General features: G+C 45.8%; 1 protein-coding gene across 4 annotated transcripts in view; it reads right to left on the bottom strand.

Annotated features, from left to right (window-relative positions):
- REEP1 (receptor accessory protein 1) overlaps window positions 1-18503 on the bottom strand; it is a 113883-nt gene extending 95380 nt beyond the window's left edge. For 2 of the 4 annotated variants that reach the window (XR_013346028.1, XM_077815986.1), the window contains exon 1: window positions 18158-18503. Coding sequence is in view for 2 of the 4 variants with exons in the window: in XM_077815988.1 (XP_077672114.1) it covers window positions 18158-18189 (32 nt within the window). In the remaining 2 variants the exon portion in view is untranslated. The remainder of the gene's footprint in view (window positions 1-18157) is intronic. The other 2 variants (XM_077815989.1, XM_077815988.1) reach the window with 1 other exon arrangement.
- Between the last annotated feature and the right edge of the window lie 1467 nt (window positions 18504-19970).

Consider the following 19970-nt stretch of genomic DNA (forward strand, 5'->3'; position numbering starts at 1 on the left):
GGTGCAAAAGATTTAATAATGCCTGCTGCGAAAGACTTGGTGAAGTGCATGCTCAGTGAACAAGCAGGAAAAAAACTTGATACCATACCCCACTCTAACACTGTGTTGCGCTGCATTGGCAATATGGCCAAAATATTCTTTCTTAGTTTGTGAATTGTGTTAGAAACAGTGACTATTATTCTCTCCAACTAGACAAGCCCATGAATTTAGCTAGCCTAGCTAATTTTTTTGTTTATGTTCGTTATATGTTCAGAAGTACCATTCGTGAAGGTTTTCTCTTTTGTCCTCTGTCTACCTGAAAAACAGGAGAAGAGATTTTTGTACTTGCTTGATAACTTCATGAGTAAGGATAGAATTGATTGGCCCCACTGTGTAGGGATTTCTACTGATGGGGCGAAATCAATGACAGGAAAGCAGTGGAGTCATGGTTTGCATCAAGGCCGTAGTGACAGGAGTCCTGCAGCATCCACAGAGAAGCCCTTTGCTTCCTAAAAAATTCCTGAAGCCTTAATGTCATTGCTGTCTGATGCAGTCAAAATGGTTAACCTCGTTAAGGCTTGGCCTCTAAATTCAAGAATTTTTGCTACCCTGTGTGACAAAATGGGAAGTGACCATTTGATGATACTAATGCACCCTGAGGTTCGCTGGCTGTCGTGTGGCAAAGTGCTGACACGAATCTGAGTTTTTTTCGCCGATCACCACCTCTTTGCACTGTCTTCTTGCTTGGAAGATGATGCCTGACTTCAGCAATTAGCCTACTTGGCAGACATTTTTTCCTGCCTCAATGAGCTCAGTTTAGGCCTTCAGGGCTTAAACGTCACTATTTTCAAAACACAAGACAAAATCAAATCCATGATTAAGAAACGACTGTTTTTTGGGATAGCAGCTTAAAGAGAGATGTGATTGTTGCTTTCCAACATTGCAAGAATTTCTTGCAACAAATGACAATATGCAGTTGCATGAGAGTGTAAAAGTTGACATTATGGAGCACTAGTAACAACTTAGCCAACAACTTGGAAAATATTTTCCCAAAATGGACAATGCAAACGCCTGGATACGCAATCCAGTTGAGGTGCCTGAATATCTCTCAATCCCTCATCTGTCAGTCCATGAGCAGGAGAAATTTTTAGATCTTTGTTCTGACGGTGGGCTTTTAAATCAGAATTGGCATTCAAACCTTTGGCAGATGTTTGGGAGCAAAGAATGGAAGATTACCCAGACCTGTCAAAATGAGCAGTCAAGTGTCTGATGCTCTTCTCCACAACGTACCTTTGTGAGACTCGATTCTCTGCCCTTACGGTGATCAAGACCAAGTAGCGTCAGAGATTAAATGCCAAAAATGACTTGCAATTGAAGCTCTCTCCAATTTTTCCTGCCATCAGTGATGTGTGTGATAAAAAGCAGGGATATCCATCACACTGATTGGTAAGCATTTTATTATTACTATTTTTAACGAACATCAGTAAATTCTATATGTTAGTCACCAAGAATTTAAAAATGCCAATAATATATTTTTGTATTACCCAGGTCAGCTGTGGAACTGTGTGGATACTGAACTTTTCTTTGCCTGCTTTTCTGTATCTTTTTATCATCAACAAAAATACATGATTGGCATTTTAAAATGCTTAGTCACGAACAGGCTATTACGGGTTATATCAGTTCTGAGTGATTGAGATCAGCATGGAGGCTTCATTCATTTTAATTAATTACAATAAAAGGAGGTTGAAAATTTCCAACTGAATGTTTAGCAACAACTAGAAACTTGTTTCAGGGACTATTTTTATCCAAGGAAAAAGTATATATAATAAAATTGTTTGTTATACTACTACAACAAATTATAATTGTATCTGGGACAGCACACGCCGAGGGCTTGTGCATTGTGTTAGCCCTCACAGACTTTCTTTTTCTGTTTTCACAGGCATATTATGGCCTTATCTCAGTTGGGGGTATGCGGTAGATTACATTATTTGGAAAGGCGTACACAGCCTAAAAAGTTTAAAAACCACTGTTCTAATATTTTTGCATTTAATTAATATTTACATTACAATAGTGCTTAGAGGTCCCACCCTCTAAGCTTGAGTAGGACCCCACCGTGTTAGGAGCTGCCACAAAGAGCATATGTTCTAAATAGACAAGACAGACAAAGGGGGTATTATTACCCCCATTTTACAGGTGCAGAATTGAAACACAGAGACTAACCTCCCAAGCATGCACACACAATCTGTAGCAGAGCCAGGACTAGAACCCACAGCTCCACACAAAGCCCACCCTTACTCTTCAATGTGAAGTTGATCACTGCTCCTGAACACCAGAAAAACTCAAAATGTTGGACAGTTTTTAACTTTCTGTAAAAAATACTTAGATTCTAGACTCAGGAAGTACAAGAAATCAGCTCAACTGAGCTGAATGAAAGGAAGCAACAGAATGGACTCAAGTGGATATAAACATGCCTCAGACAGAAGCTCCGAAACATTTCTTGAAGCTGATGTTATTGAACTGCTCTTTGTTTCTGAAAATGGTCTACACAAGTTTCCTTGTGATCCTTGGAATTTTTCCAGTAAATCTCCATAAATCTAAAAGTGAGTGGGAATTCTTGGTTTCAGTCTTTAGGACTCTCCTGGACTTTCTAGCCCCTCACGAAGTACTGACTGATTTATGTTTTGGCCTTTAACATACATATATACCCACAACTATTTCACATTTGGGGACAATATATACCTTCAAGTCAGCGGCACTGCTATGGGTACCTGCATGGCCCCACAGCATGCCAACATTTTTATGGCTGACTTAGAACAACGCTTCCTTAGCTCTCGTCACCTAACACCCCTACTCTACTTGTGCTACATTGATGTCAGCTTCATCATCTGGACCCATGGAAAAGAAGCCCTTGAGAAATTCCACCATGATTTCAACAATTTCCATCCCACCATCAACTTCAGCCTAGACCAATCCACACAAGCGGTCCATTTCCTGGACACTACGGTGCTAATAAGCAATGGTCACATAAACACCACCCTATACCGGAAACCTATACTTACCTACATGCCTCCAGCTTTCATCCAGGACACACCACACGATCCATGATCTACAGCCAAGCTCTAAGATACAGCCGCATTTGCTCCAATCCCTCAAACACCTACAAATCGCTATCAAGCGTTCTTTCAACTACTATACTCACCTGCTGAAGTGAAGAAACAGATTGACAGAGCCAGAAGAGTACTCAAAAGTCACCTACTACAGGACAGGCTCAACAAAGAAAATAACAGAACACCACTAGTTGTCACCTTCAGCCCCCAACTAAAACCTCTCCAGCGCATCATCAAAGATCTACAACCTATCCTGAAAAATGATCCCTCACTCTCACAGATCTTGGGAGACAGACCAGTCCTCACTTACAGACAGCCCCCCAACCTGAAGCAACTCTCCAGCAGCCACACAACAAAAACACTAACCCAGGAACCTATTCTTGCAACAAAGCCCAATGCCAACTCTGTCCACATATTTATTCAAGTGACATCATCATAGGACCTAATCACATTAGCCACCCCATCAGGGGCTCGTTCACCTGCACATCTACCAATGTGATATATGCCATCAGTGCCAGCAATGCCCTTCTGCCATGTACATTGTCCAAACCGGACAGTCTCTATGCAAAAGAATAAATGGACACAAATCTGACATCAGGAATCATAACATTCAAAAACCGCTAGGAGAACACTTCAACCTCTCTGGTCACTCAGTAACAGACTTAAAGGTGGCAATTTTGCAACAGAAAAGCTTCAAAAACAGACTCCAATGGGAAACTGCTGAGCTTGAATTAATATGCATACTAGATACCATTAACTTGGGTTTGAATATAGACTGGGAGTGGCTGGGTCATTACACATATTGAATCTATTTCCCCATGTTAAGTATCCTCACACCTTCTTGTCAACTGTAAAATGGGCCATCTTGATTATCACTACAAAAGTTTTTCTCTCCTGCTGATACTAGCACATCTTAATTAATTAGCCTCTTACTCCACCTTTTCATGTTCTCTGTATGTGTATGTATATATATATCTCTCTCTTCTTACTATATGTTCCAGTCTACGCAGCCGATGAAGTGGGCTGTAGTCCACGAAAGCTTATGCTCAAATAAATTTGTTAGTCCCTAAGGGGCCACAAGTCCTCCTGGTCTTTTTGTAGATACAGACTAACACGGCTGCTACTCTGAAACCTGTCATTAAAATAGCCTCATTGGTTGATTTATTGGCTGACTACTATTTCACTCACAATAAGGATGGGGCAAGGAGGCAGGCAGCAACAGAGCCTTATTAAACATGAGAGGACAGTACCCACTGAGGCTCTGCTGCTTGTCTTCCAGTCACTCCCAGCCCAGGAGTCAATTGTCCACTTGCTTTCCTTAACCTCCCATGCCAATATAGGTCCCTCCTGAAACCTGATCCTCTGTCTCCAGCTCCACTCACCGTACTACAACTACAGCCTTCTTCCCCTCCTCTACAATACCTACCTTGTCCTTCTTCAGGGCCATCCCTAGGCATACGCAGCTGCATAGGGCACCATGAAATTTAGGGCACCAAATTTCACCGTGCCCCTAGGCAGCTTCGTGTTGCATACACGGCAGCCCCAGCCCCAGTGACCAGCCCTATCCTCGGCCGGCCCCCCCATGGGCTGCTCCCACTGCAAGGGGCAGGACCGTCCCTAGGGGAGCGTGGGGCCCCGGAGAACGCCCTCCGCCCTGCCTCTTACCCTTTCCCCTCCTCTGCCCCCATTCCACCTCTTCCCTGCAAACCTCTTCCCCCAGCGACCCCGCACTCACTGGTAGTGGCGGGAAGCGAAGCAACCCGGCCCCAGCCCACTCCACTCCACCAGCTCCTAGCCGCAGTGCTCCACTTCCCGCCGCCGCTGAGTGCGGGGAAACAATCGCACCCCGCACTCACCAGCGGTAGGATCCGGAGCACCATAGCTGGGAGCTGGTGCAGTAGAGCTGGCTGGGGCCGGGCTGCTCTGCTTCCCGCCACTGCCAGTGGGAGGGGATCCCTTCCCCCAAGCCCCCTCCCCCAAGCAACACGGCTGGGGCCGGGGTAAGGGAAGTGGAGCAGGCTGCTCCCGGCCTCCTGCTAATCCCCCAGGCCACTCTGAGCCTGTGGGGCCCCCAAAAGTGGCCCCCCCACAGCTCCTACCTCCCAGACCCTGGAGGAGGGGGAAAGGGAGGCCTGGGGTCCTCCACAGCCCCCCCATAGGGGGGCTGCATAAGGTACCCAAATGGCTAGGGATGGCCCTGGTCTGTCTGCAAGGCTGCCACTAATCTACCTCATCTACTCTGACCACATTCCGCCTGTCTTCAGGTTCCTCCCCTGTCATCCCACCATAGGGTTGCCAACTTTCTAATTTCAGAAAACCGAACACCCTTTTCCCCACCCCAGCCCGGCCCTTCTCCAAGGCTCTGCCCCTGCCTTGCCCCTTCTCCGAGGTCCTGTCCCCCCACTCACTCCATCCCCCCTCCCTCCGTCACTCGCTCTCCCCCACCCTCACTCATTCGCTCAGTCCAGTCAATCCCAGCAGTCGAGCACAGGGAAGCCTGATGCAGGGGAAGGAGCCTTGGGTAAGTCGTGTGTAATTGTATTTCCCATTACAGTGATGTACTGATGGGGCCCCCAACTAAACAGGACACAGCTATAGACTTTTTATTCATTTATTCGTACTAGAAGAGTTAGTGGTACAACAAGGAGAGGTGCATATCTGCTTTCATTTCCCTTTAAAGTTAGGCAACAAGGGTCATGAGAAGCAGGTTGTTTAGGAACACAGGGATGTCTCTTGAAGCCTCCTGAGAAATTTCACTGACGCTTTCATGGAGGTACTCTGCAGTCCCCTCCCGAAGGTTTCTAGGGATGGCAGCCTCATTTCTTACCCCGCATACGCAGGACACTTTCTCATGCCAGTCAGTGATAACTTCAGCAGGCATCACTGCAGTACACAGGCTAGCAAAATGCAGGCCTGGGCAGCTTCGGGACACTAGCAGCAGCTATACTTTCAGTGCCTGTGTGACCCTCAGGAGTGAGATAACAGCTAGAAGCACCACTGTCTGTGGAAAATGTTGCTAGTATTCAATGCCATTACCCTGTACTCATAGTTTCATGCAACTGAGCAATTCCCTCATTTCCCTTGGCCCTGGTGGGCCATACGCACCAAGGCTGGAGCTGTGAATGGTGCCAGGCACAAGCACTCCAAAGCAGAAGCATCAATAAGCATGTCTTGTTTACTTGTGGCACCTTAGAGACTAACCAATTTATTTGAGCATGAGCTTTCGTGAGCTACAGCTCACTTCATCAGATGCATACTGTGGAAATTGCAGAAGACATTATATACACAGAGACCATGAAACAATACCCCCTCCCACCCCACTCTCCTGCTGGTAATAGCTTATCTAAAGTGATCATCAAGTTGGGCCATTTCCAGCACAAATACAGGTTTTCTCACACACACCCCCCACCCCCTTTTTTCAAAAAAACACACACACAAAAACTCACTCTCCTGCTGGTAATACCTTATCCAAAGTGACCACTCTCCCTACAATGTGCATGATAATCAAGGTGGGCCATTTCCAGCACAAATCCAGGTTTTCTCACACACACACACACACCCCCCAGACTAACAGACTAACACGGCTGTTACTCTGAAACATGTCTTGTTTGAAATTTTAGGAGAGCAAGGGAGGAGAGTTCTGAATCTTAACTTCCGCTTTTCATGGGGACTATATTGACAGTGGTGTTAGGATATACATATTCAGGCCTGTCTGCAAAGGCCTGTACTTTAAGAATTTAGGGGTATTCTTATCACTTGGCTAGTTCTAGAGGTATAAAAGAAAGAATCAAAATCACTGTCTGCTGGTGTAAGGGCCTTCTGTCACTGTGACAGTTTGAGGCCCTGTTCTTAGGCTAAGGCCTTTGGCTGAGCAGCAGAGGCAGCCATAAGCTGGGAAGCAAACGGTCACATCCTCACATTCCAAACTAGTCACATTGAAATAAGGTGCTATTGGGCTGTCAGGCACTATCAGGACAGGATTGTATTCCTATCACCTCCAGAGAAAGGGAAGTGCCTAGAAAATGTAAAAGGAAACTTAGTTTGATAGCATCCTGTCTAGCAAGAACTCACTTATCAATACTGGGATGTGAAATCCTCATTTCTGTATTGTTTTGTCATTATAGTTCCCACTTTGCTATTGTTTGTCTGTATAATCTGTCTGGTTCTGTGATTGTTTCTGTCTGCTGTATAATTAATTTTGCTGGGTGTAAACTAATTAAGGTGGTGGGATATAATTGGTTAGCTAATCATGTTACAATATGTTAGGATTGGTTAGTTAAATTTCAGTAGAATGATTGGTTAAGGTATAGCTAAGAATATTACTATATAAATTAGGGGCAAACAGGAAGTAAGCTGGGATTTGAAAATAAGGAAAAAGGAACTTGTATTTAAGCTTGCTGGAAGTTCACCCCAATAAACATCGAATTGTTTGCACCTTCGGACTTCGAGTATTGTTGCTCTCTGTTCATGCTAGAAGGACCAGGGAAGTGGGAGAGTGAAGGAATAAGCTCTCTAACAAGTGGCACCTTTGTTTTATCTGCCGCTGCTGCCATTGCAGCCTTGAGGGCTCCCCCCTAAACACCCGCAGAACACCTGATCCAGATAAGGGGGAGAAAGAAGAGGACTTGGGATGATGTGTTCAAGGAGATCCTGCAAGCCAGTGCTGCATCAGACACTGAGCAAAGGGCCTGGAGGATGAATATTGTGGACAGCCCGGAGAAGAAAAAAGTGGACAGAAAGTCCCAGCAGGAAAAGGAGAAGAAGATGCACCAGGACATAATGGGGGTTCTCTGGAAGAAAACAGAGATGCTGCAGACTCTTGTGGACCAACATGCTCAACAATCCCAGGCTCATGTCCCGCTGCAGTCAATTGAGAACTCCATGGCAGCACCTCCCTATGCTCCCGCTTAAACACTCCACATGGCATCAAGGGCTGCTGTCCTACCCCTACCACTGCACCCCAGGGGACTTTAAGGACAACCACAGCTTCATATACACCAATCAGGGCTCTCACAGGTTAGGGTATGTGTAACTAAAATGGATAGGACTTCTTTCCCCTTGTTAAGTTCTTTTCCATTAATTTATTAAGTTTTTAATGTATTTGCATTTAAATTGCACAGATTTTTCTTTGCACTGGTTTTGTTGCTGAATAAAATTATACTATTTGGAAAATAATTAACCTTTATTAGTTGACAACATACCCTGCAGAGTGCCGAGCAGTTCTGAAAGCACCCACTTACTTGTTACTGTACAGTGTGACACCTCATAGGATTGATGACAAACACAGTGTAATAATCATAAATGTGCATCAAGCATCACAAAATAAACAAGTGCATTGACAGGGTTATACCCATTGATGTGCACCAAGCACCACACAATGCCTAACAGGCCCCAAAATAGCAGGCTCAGGTAGAGCACAGTACACCACAATACATCACTGTGGCTCACTGTTAAAGTGCTCTGTCAAAACCTTCCTGAGCCATATAGCTCCACACTGAGCTCTTCTAACAGCCCTGGTGTCTGGCTGTTCAAACTCAGCAGACTGCTGCTCCACCTCCACCCTGACAGCAGCTTTCCCCCCTCTTTGCATCACAGATATTATTCAGGACACAGCAGGCAGCTATGAACATTGGGATTTTTTTTTTCACTGAGATCCAATCTTGTGAGTAAACAACACCAGCGTCTCTTCAATCTACCAAAAGTGCATTCAACTGTCATTCTGCACCTGCTGAGCCAGTAGTTGAATCTTTCCTTGGTGCTGTCAGGGTGGTCGGTGAAGCCATGGGAGCAAGGGTCCCCCAAATCACTATTGGCATTTCAACATTCCCAACGGTAATCTGCTCGTCAAGAAAGAAAGTCCCTGCTTGTAGCTTTCTGAACAATTATGTGCTCTTAGAGATATGCACATCATGCACCTTCCCTGATCAGCCAACACTGATGTCGGTGAAGCATCCTCAGTGATCCCTTTCTGTTGACATACTCTGTGGCAAGGTCATCTGGTGCCATAATAGGGATATGCATGCTGTCTATCACTCCACCGCAGTTCAGGAACCCCATTGATGAAAATCCATCCATTATGGCCTGCACGTTGCCGACGGTTACAATCCTGTGTAGCAGGAGGTGATTAATGGTCCTGCATATTTGCATAACAATGGCTTCCACAGTGGATTTTCCAACTCCAATGTGGTATTGCAAGTTTCTGCAGTGCAATCGCCACTTGTTTCTCCACTGTAGGTGCTGTCTCATTTTGGTGTCTCTGCACTGGCGGGTTGGGGTGAGCTCAGCACACAGATCCAGGAATGTGGTTTTGTGCATCCAAAAGTTTGGCAGCCACTGCTCATCATCCCAAACTTGCATTATGATGCGATCCCACTGCATGTTTTAGTGCATGTTTTTCCAGCCCAGAAGCTGCACTCTACCATCTGTAGCTGATCCATGAACACCAACAACCTTGAATTGGTTCTCGCAACGTCGCAGAAATGGTCATGTTCTCCATTGATTTGGTTCTTTTATGGTTCTGCAAATACTGGAGGATCATGTGTCCTATGTTTGCAATGCACAGGAAAATAGTGCAGAGCGGTGCAGGCTTCCATGTTGCTGTCAGAGACAGCTGACATCAAGAAGGGCCATGTGGGTTCAGGGGATTTTTCAACAAAGGCACAAAAAATATGGAATATAGATGACATTATGAGATAGAGACAGTTGCACGCTGGGAAGTTGACCCGTTGCTCCCAATCTCACCTATGTGACTTGTTTCTGCCCCACCATACATTACCAAACTTCCCAAAAGACTGCGCACTGGCCGGTGAAGGGTTGCAAACTGGGATACCTACCCATAGTGCACCACAAGCACTCCTGGTGAGTATGCGCAGCGCCGATGCAAGGAGCCAAGTGTGCAAGTGATATGCTAACTGAGGCAGCTTTATGCAGACTTCACTTCCATCGACCAAAGTTTGTAGTGTAGAGGTGACCTAACAACATTTACAGCACATTCATGTTTGTGCAAGAAAATCTAGGTCACATTTGACAAATTAGACAGTAGCATTATCCCAGATAGATCACCCACATATCACATAAAGGGCAAACTAAATGCCGCACCTGTGCGGGATCCTCCTCTGTCAATTACTGTCACCAGCAGGTTACATTCCCCCTAAGCAAAGTAGCAGACACTGCAGCATGTAATGGCATATGGCATGCATAGGAGTGAGGCAAGTTGTGAGGCTATGCAACCTCTGAAAGGGTTATGTTTCTGTGGATCACATTCATTTTTTCCTATGTGGTGCATTTATTAGCAGTGCTTAGCACAGCAAACCCTGTATGTTCATTTCATGGCTGGTGTTCTATCCTTTTCCCAGGCTGTGCTTAGGTTCACCTAAAGCTTGCAGTTTTATTAAAACCATCACACAGCCCAGGTTGGCTATTCATGCTCTGCTATGCCAGTGCTGTCTTTTGGCATGGCACAGTCTAAATGGCAGCCACAGCCCAGCAGCTGATATGTGACATGCCTTTCATTTCACTGATGCCACAACCCCTCAATGTAATCTGCAAACAAATGGAAAACAGCATAAGGATTGGACAGAAGGCTCTTTGCAGAGGAGGAATCCATCGGGTGAGGGGCAGGCTAATGCTCCTGGGATGAGTGCCCTCTTGGCTGACACACCAGGGAATGAACTGGAATTCTCCAAAGCTAAAAGCAGGAGCTGCTATGCCTTGAACCAAAGCTCTGTAATTGGGGGTTGTAACAACGGCAGGTTGGCACAGCGGAGGACCATAACACACTCACCAGTGGGATACACTCAGATGCTGAGCTACCCTGAGGCCTAGATCTAATTTATTGGTCCTTCCCAAAACATACACCCACACTCCTAATATGTCTCCTAGGGTGGACAGGGCAAACTGGCTTCCTTTTCACAATTATACAGCTCCCAATTAAAGATGGTCTGCAAAGGAAGACAAATTGGGCTGGAGCCTTTTTTTTTTAATTCATTATCATGTGTATAAAGAACAGGAGGACTTGTGGCACCTTAGAGACTAACAAATTTATTTGAGCATAAGCTTTCTCACCTCTGCCACCATGTCAGGGTTCCTTCCCCGCTCTGAGCTCTGGGGTATAGATGTGGGGACCCGCATGAAACACCCCCTAAGCTTAGCAACTCCTCCCCCCTGCCTGCCAGGTCATCTGCAATTTCACTGACCGTTTGTGTCTCAGCAGATTGGTTCCCTGGATTCAAATTCAAACCCTCAGCCATTACAGGAGCAGGGCCTGGATCCTGTCCCAAAGAGACACAGTCACCCCCCAACAGGGTCTCACAGCTGATATCCTGGAGAACCCCAACAACCAGCCAGCCCAACCCCTCTTGGGTCTGCACAGGGATCTAGGCCATAGGCAGGGTGAATGGTTCCATCCCTAGGACCCTCACCCAGGTTATACAGCCCCTCAGCATCTGAGGCTGCATCCCCTGGGGCCTGACAACAGTGCTCTCTGTTCCAGGGTTTCGCCACCCCAGGAATGTCTCCCCATTGACCACCACCTTCCGCTCCCACGGTGGGTCCTAGGGGCCTGAACCTAGGAGACTCCACACAGCCATATAAGTTGGGGTCAGGAGTGGGAGCCTGTCAACCACCCCACCCATCTGGCTGATGGCATCTATGGCCATGGGACCCAGCAAGGGAGCTAGACACCTGGGCTTTTCAGCAGAGTCCCCCTGGTTCATATCGCCAGCCTGCTCAAAGGCAATGTGGTGGGCATCCACATCCCCCACCCCCTTAATCAGGGGCCACAATTTAGTATGGAGGTTCCCTGTGGAACTGGCATCCCCGGGTCTATCCCCTGAAAAAGTTGGTCAATGAAAAATATTTTGGGTGTTTTTCTGCTTGTGTTTTATATTAAAAACTGGGGGCTTGGTTGATATAAATCAGCGTCATCTGACTGAAATCAACGGCTGAAATCAGTGGCGATACTGATTTACACCTGTGGAAGGTGTGGCCCTCAGATCTAGCCTACCATAGATGACTCTAGCAATAGGAGAGCTATTGAAATGACATCACAAAAGAGTGAAAGCTAAGCAATTGAGCGGGAGCAGGAACTTTTAGTCATTCTGTTGAAAAACTCTGTGCTTTCTGTTTGCGTTAACACCCATTTAGCTCCAGTGAACACTTGGTTGTTACATTTCAATATCCTCAACCCTTCAATATGGGATGAGAACACACAATGCATATTTCTGAGACCTCCAACAAGTTCTCCAGCAAAACTAGAAAAGATCAGACATGACATTTCTGATATTTCTAGTTAAAAAAAGGAAAAAACAAAACAAAAAAACCCACTTGCTCAGGCCCTTTCTCCACATCATAAAGTAACAAAACCTAATTTATTTAAAATCATTTGCAGATCACCTTTCAGTACATTGCTCCAGATATTCCAATACCCAAGTTACAACTTGCAACGTCATTAGATCAGTGGTCTGATCTAGTCTGGCCACCCTATCTTCCACATGTTAAAAATCAAAAGGTTTTTCACAGAGAAGGTGACATATGGAACTAACTTCCAAAGCTGGAGCAGAATTTTGTATTTGTGTGATCCCAAGCACTGGAAGAATATCCAATGCAAAAAGCAGCATATAGATTATTTCCCTGCTTCTAGAAAATAACAGGATTTATATCATAATACTTTACCAAGCATTTCTACATCACTTTCCATCTTCAAAATGTGTTCAGATATTAACTAATGAATTCATAGAATCATAGGGTTGGAAGAGACCTCAGGAGGTTTCATAGAATATGAGGGTTGGAAGGGACCTCAGGAGGTCATCTAGTCCAACCCCCTGCTCAGAGCAGGACCAATCCCCAATTTTTTTCCCCCAGATCCCTAAATGGCCCCCTCAAGGATTGAACTCTCAACCCTGGGTTTAGCAGGCCAATGCTCAAACCACTGAGCTATCATCTAGTCCAATCCCCTGCACAAAGCAGGACCAATCCCCAACTAAATCATCCCAGCCAAGGCTTTGTCAAGCCGGGCTTTGAAAATCTCTAAGGTTGGAGATTCCACCACCTCCCTAGGTAACCCATTCCAGTGCTTCACCACCCTCCTAGTGAAACAGTGTTTCCTAATATCCAACCTAGACCTCCCCCACTGCAACTTGAGACCATTGCTCCTTGTTCTGTCATCTGCCACCACTGAGAACAGCCAAGTTCCATCCTCTTGGAACCCCCCTTCAGGTAGTTGAAGGCTGCTGTCAAATCCCCCCTCACTCTTCTCTTCTGCAGACTAATTCCCTCTCCTGGGAGGCAGAACAAGCATCTAGGACTTCACAGCTGTCATCATACCTGCACACCATGGCCAGTGGGAACTTCACAGCAACAGCAAAGATAGAATCCCAGTCTATCTACTCCAACACTACAGGTGCCTATCATTTAAAGTAAAGGAGCACCTCCTGTGATGCTGGTAAATCGATGCCAGCTCTTGCTAAAGCAATAGGTGTCATCTGACAAACTCATAGCTAGAAATCAGATCAGCTCACCTGTATGTTAATATTGTTCCCAACAGTTGTTAGCCTTGTAAGGATGTATTTGGTGTCTAGACTACTGATGGGGTGTTTACACAACACAAGGCAGAGTCAGGAAATGAGGATAATTAACCTGATAAGCTGCACCTGAGGAAGGGCCAGGGATTAAAGGTCTGATTGAGGATGGAGTCCAACTGGGGAGGAGCAGAAGGGACTGATATAAAGCTAGGAATCTGGCACTAGAAAAGGGCTATAGGGGAAATAGTCTGTGGTTGCTCTTAGGAGAAGGGAGATGTGTCTGAGGCTACAGTGCTAGGTAGCCTGCAATTATTACTCCCTGGGAGAAGGGAGATTAGGCTGGTAAATCCAGAAGGCTAGGGGAGCCATAAGGTAGAGCTGAGATGTAGGAGGGTGTCTGGGGAAGAGTAACAATACCTAGCAGTGAGCAGGTCACTGTCCCTAGAGATAAGAGTCCATAGACTGGAACCTGGAGTAAGTGGCTGGGCTGGCTTCCCCCACCAGCCACTGAAGAAGTAGCACAGTCCGGGCAGTGAAAGGAAGACTGCTATTTTGTATAGAGAGCCTTTCCTACCCCAGAAGGGGAAGACTATTGCCAGATTACTAGAGGGCTGAGTTGTGAAGGAGCACCCTGAGTCCCAGAGAAAAAGAAACAGGGAGAGGGACTGACCGAAGGGGCTGTTGGAGCTGCAAAGAGCTAATCCCCAGAGCAACCAGGAGGGGGTACCCTAGCTGTGAGTGGACCCTGTGAGAACTCTCTAAAATACTTGAGTTGCTGCATGCATTAATCTTACTTGTGATGGCTGTATCCCATCCTATAAGGCAGAGGTCCCCAAACTGTGGGGCATGCTGCTCTAGGGGGTGCAGAAGAATGTTTGGGGGAGTGTGGCAGGGCTCAGGCCAGTCCTGACAAGAAGTGGGAGCAGCTCCTGGGGAAGGGCATAAGCAGATTACATTGGAGTAAGAGGGGGCTCAACTTAAAGTTTGGTGACCACTGCTATAAGGTAATATGTAAGTCTTGCTTTACAACTGTAAAAATACCTGCTCTGAATTTGTGAACCTAGGCAGGAAGAGTGGTTCCCTCACCCATCAAGGACTATCAAAAGTAAATGGGCCACAGTAGGACAAAAACTCCATTGATTTGCCTCATTAACCCATGAAGTTATGAGCAGGAGCCCTCGTCTCAAAAGTTTGAGCTCTGGGAGAAGGACATATAAGATGCTCACAAGAAGAAATAGTTCTCTCCTGCTGTTTGGACTCTTAAAAGGGCTGGAGCTGAGAAATGAAAGTAAAGATCTCCAGTGTCAAGATGGGTTAGTTCTAAGAATCTCAGTGGAGAGATTACTACAGGTCTGTCACCTTTTGGAACCTTGGATTGTAACTCATTTGTTTTTATACATTGCCTGCTTTAACCTGTGAATAACTTTAATTTCTTTTTACTAGTTAATGATCTTTGGTGTGAGATCTAAGGTTCAGATTGGTTTGGGAAGGATCTCTTGAGACTAGGAGCAACCTGAATACTTTATTTTTGTGTAAGTGACCATTTTTCACTAAGTCCCACATGCCTGAATAGCAAGATACACTGAACTACCCAAGGGGACTGTCTCTGACTCCATGGTCAGACTGTTGCAGTGATCCAGGAGTTAACATTTGTTACTGGGTTGGTGAAATCTAATTATAGAACATACCCCCAGCTTGGGGTGCCTGCCCTGAGGTTGGCACTTAGTCATGATTTACTCTAGACAGAGTGACACTTCCTTTAAAATTGTTAGCAATATAGGGAATAGGACACACCACTGATCAACTCTGATTCCATCCTGTAGTGGGCAGTGGTCTACATGTTATAGATGGGGAAACGGAGACACGTGGTGTATGAAATGTTCTTTCTGCTGAAAGCTGATGCATAATTTTCTGTCACTAACCTGGTGGTAATGGTGCAATTTTGTTCTTCTGTTTCTAGAATGTCTCAATCAAAGGCAAAGCCTCAAACACATCTCCAGGATGCAAAATAACAGACCTACTCCAGCCCTCCTCTAGAGGTGAAATGATTGGCAGTCTACTGACAGGCCCCAAAGGATGTTCATTTTTTTCACTCTCTTGCAGTGAGTGGCAAAACTCCTCTGGACTCCGATGGGAATAGGATTGGGCCTGTAAAGTAATCATGAAGATCTTCCCTACTTAGATGCGGATAGGGACTGTCTCTGTTCTGTGTTTGTACTGCACCTAGAACAATGGGGTCTTGATGATACTAGTAATATTAAGCAGATGAAACACACACCTGTCAGCTAAACTGTAGCAAGATGTGGTTTAGAAAAATAGATACAGACAACAGGGATGCTGAGGCTGCCAGAGTTCAAGCTCCCAGGAGCCTGGGTAGGGCATTCTTTTGCCTACTGTGGATCTCTCTATCACTAAAGATCAGCTGAGCTGCAGTCCCATTAAGGACTTGATCCCAAGCCTGTTGCAGTCAGGAGTGCTAAGAGCATAATGCAAGACTCCCCTTTATATGAATGTAAACAGGGATTTACCAGAACACCAAGAAATCAAAGGGATGGGCAGAGAATATGGCCCTAATTAGACTACAGTGTTAATGCCTGCATATGAGACACAGATAACTGCACTTATGGTTGAACAAGAAATTCATAGCTAGTTAGATAAGATTAGATCTTAAAACATGTGGCATGTATTAAAGTTAATTGGTTGCACAAAGGAAGAGGTAGCAATCCAAGCTCAGCTACATTTTGTTGCAACATTTCTTCACCATCCTATAATTTATCAGAATTCAAACAGAACAAATCAATAGTATGACCATCCAAATTCAGATTTGACACCCCACCTGCCATTTAGAGAAAGCAGATGAGACTATGGAAGTCTGTGTTCAGCTAATTGTTACTGCAGATATCAAATGCTGAATATCCTGCCCCAATAAGATTTCTATCAAACTCAGTGTGTTCTGTGAAATCATGTGTTTGAAGTCTAAGTCAAATTACCATCTTTCCTTTGGTTTCCCACTGGTTCTCTTTGTTCCTGGGAACTCTGTTGGATCATGTGGTGATAAAACAGATTTCTCAGGGGGGGCCAGAACAGCCTTGTAGGACATGAAATGAAGCCTTGAAGTGATGTCTCATTATTGCCAATGATATCTGCACAGTTCTAATGTTCATATTTGAATCATTTAAATCTTTCACATGCTTCCCCAGAATAAAGTGCAAACCCAACAACAGTTACCGACAGCTGCAGGTGGATCCAGATCATATAACTTGGGGGCTTAAAGGGAAAGAGACCATAATTCTACACTGGGAAAACTCCACCTCTGAATGTGTGACCTGCTCCTAGGGGCTTCTGAGGATTAAGAGACACTTGTATCCCCTTGTCTTTAATTTCATTGGGCAGAGGCAGACCCTGAAAATATCATTTCTAAATTGTGCTGATTGTGCAACATCCCGACATGCTTCTCGCAAACAAAGAAAGCGACAGGCCTGCAACTGATCAACCACCATGACTTGAGAGTATCACCTGTGTCCGCCTCAGTCTGTTTAATGCCCAGACAGGAAAATGACCAGCAATTTAGTGGATTCAATCAGTGTACTAATCTTGACCATTCCAGAAGGCAAAATGACAGATCGGCCCCTATGCTCCCCTACCTTAACCATAAACCCCCTAGAGTGCATCCTGGAGAGATGCAGCAAATTTGGCTGTATGGGGAATTTGCTGCTGCTTTTCTCTTTCTCTCTCTCTCCTCCCCCCCCACCCCCCGCCTGGGAAGCATTCCCAGTGAAATCTTTCATATTCCTAAAGTGCAGTAAGGCTAGGACTCACTAAAAAGCATGGAATTGGCACAAGGGTGAGGAAGCTGCAAGATCCCCCGGTTAGATTCATAGGTTTGGTTGGGGTGCCAACAGGGTGGGAGTATTTGATATTCCCCTTTTATGAAAGGTAATTACAAAATGACACTGCCCGCTCCTCGCCGCCGCCTCCTCTGATCCCTCTGGGCAGCGCCCCCTAGCGATTATCAGCCAGATGTGCCATTTTCCAATAAACAAAGCGGTACCCCTGAAATCAACTTTGAATTTTTTTTTTTTATTCTCCTTTGGTGCTTGTTTGCCCCCCCCCCTCCACTTCCCAGCCCTGGGGGTTTGATTCGTAAAGCATAGAGCGGTGCAAACCACCCTGCTTATTCAGCAATCTCCAAGTAAACGCAGAACGAATGCCTGGCTGGCAAAGGGTTTTCCTGCACTGTACAACAGAGGATCGCAATTTTTCCCCCATACTGTAATTTTCCCACGGTGTAAAATACGGCTTGATCCATGCAATAATCCTTCCCCTTCCGCCCCCCCCCCCCCCCAGTCCAGCCAAAAGAACCATTAGTAACAACCTGCTAAATTTAGTTGACTAGTCATGATCTGGTATTAATAGCAGCAGCATTCAAGACATGCCCTGCACACAGTGTGTCTGTGTGCGTCCGCAAACCTGAGACACACACACAATGCAAGGGGCGGACTGGACTGCAGTGAAAAATACAGAAAAAACAAACAAACCCCCTCTACTCACACAACTAGCCTGGAGATGATCCATGACACCATGGCGCTGTGTGCAGGGGGTCGCTCTCTTGCCAGGGAGGGGTCTCCCTGTTTCTCCGTCCCTGAATATGTCTGTCTGCGGCTCCCACCGGAATGAGCAGGGCGAGCGGCTCAGCCATTCAGCATTTCAGCGCAGCCTCACTCCGCGCAGCTGCTCACGCCAAAGGGGCTCCAGCGAGCGGCTGCGGAGGGGATTGGGCAGGACATTAGGAGTCATCGACGGCTGGGTGCACCCACAGCTCTGCAAGCCCCGTCTGCGTTTTCACTTTCTCTCTGGCTCCAGCCTCTCTCTCCCATGCCTGCCTGCAGGCCCCACTTTGATCTGCAGACTGTCCCATGTGGCCCGCCTGTTTCCCTTTATAGACCCCAGGGGGTCTTCCATTCTACTTCAACAATATAAGGAACTGGCTGCGGGGTTACTGCCACCTCTGTTAGCCTGAAAAGGAGCTGCTCGGCTGTGTATCATAGTCCCTATACTGCTCCCAGCCAAAGGAGAGCTAAGTTTTTATTAATTTGTATTATCTGTTTTGCGGCAGTGCCCAGGAGCCCCGTGATGGACCAGGGCTAGGCACAGTACAGACACAGAACAAAAGGACAGTCCCTGCCCCAAATTTTAGCTCCTCTGTCTCTGAGCAGACTAGAGGGAAAGCACAGTGCTTTCCCTCTTCTGCTCCTCTGTCTCTGAGCAGCTAGAGGGAAAGCAAAGTGGCTTTAATTAATTTAATTTAATCCTAGGAGGCCACTCGTGGCTGCTACTTTACCTCTTTGGTCCAGCAGAAGAACACAGTGACACAACACAATGTATCATAACATTGGCATAGGAAAGTCATGACATTGTCCCACTGTGTGACAATGCATTGTGATCACATCCACTCCAAAATAATCCCTGACTCTTCAACCGCTTCAGGCTTCTTCTTCAGGACATGGGGATTCAGACCAGGCACCAAGTCTTACCCAGTTTTTAGAGGGAGATTCCCTCATTTTAAATTATTTTTAAAGCAGTTTCTCATAATTATGATGAAGGATTTTTCTGTGCTCATCGATGTGCCTTACAAAATCTACACCGGACTATTCTGAAGTTTCTCTCATTTAAACCATCACCGCTTGATGGCCCCATAGGATAGACAGGAATCCTTATGTCGGGCACCATCCCACATTATAGGAGTCTCGATCCCATGCTGCAGCACTGGGAGGTTGATTGACAGATATACATGCTTCTGAAGCCCGTCATCACAGGAACCACTATACCACTAGCCACAAAATCTCATTTACAACTTTCTGCAGTGGAGCCATACAGTGGAGTCTGGAATTGGTCTAATTCCAGTAGTAGGTCTATTCCTCCACTAGGGGGAACTGTGTTTATGACCACAGATACAGTCTATAACTGGAACAATCTATAAACAACATCTGGAGGATATTAGGGCTGAAAATGGGCATTCCAGCTTTATTTGCTTTAGATGTACAATGCTAGGCATTGCTATTGGCCATGGGGGAGTTTCGTTTACCATACAAACCAGGGAGAGATCATGGAGATTGGCTTGCACGATTTGTTACTGTAAATGGGTTTATATAGAAATCGGTCATAACTTCTCAGGACAGGGTTGCTTGCTGGAGGAATTCCGTCACTCCAGAGTAGAAATAGTGCTAGGTAGCCCACACTGTAACCCAGGAATCTATATTGTAGCTGGTTCATCAGTATATGTAGCATGGTGCTATCCAAAGAGGAGCAAAGTGGTAGCCGTTTTTGGTATGTTGGCAAGAAATTCTCAGCACACCATAAGAAT

Source organism: Eretmochelys imbricata, chromosome 4 (genome assembly GCF_965152235.1).
Source record: "Eretmochelys imbricata isolate rEreImb1 chromosome 4, rEreImb1.hap1, whole genome shotgun sequence".
Lineage (NCBI taxonomy): Eukaryota > Metazoa > Chordata > Testudines > Cheloniidae > Eretmochelys > Eretmochelys imbricata.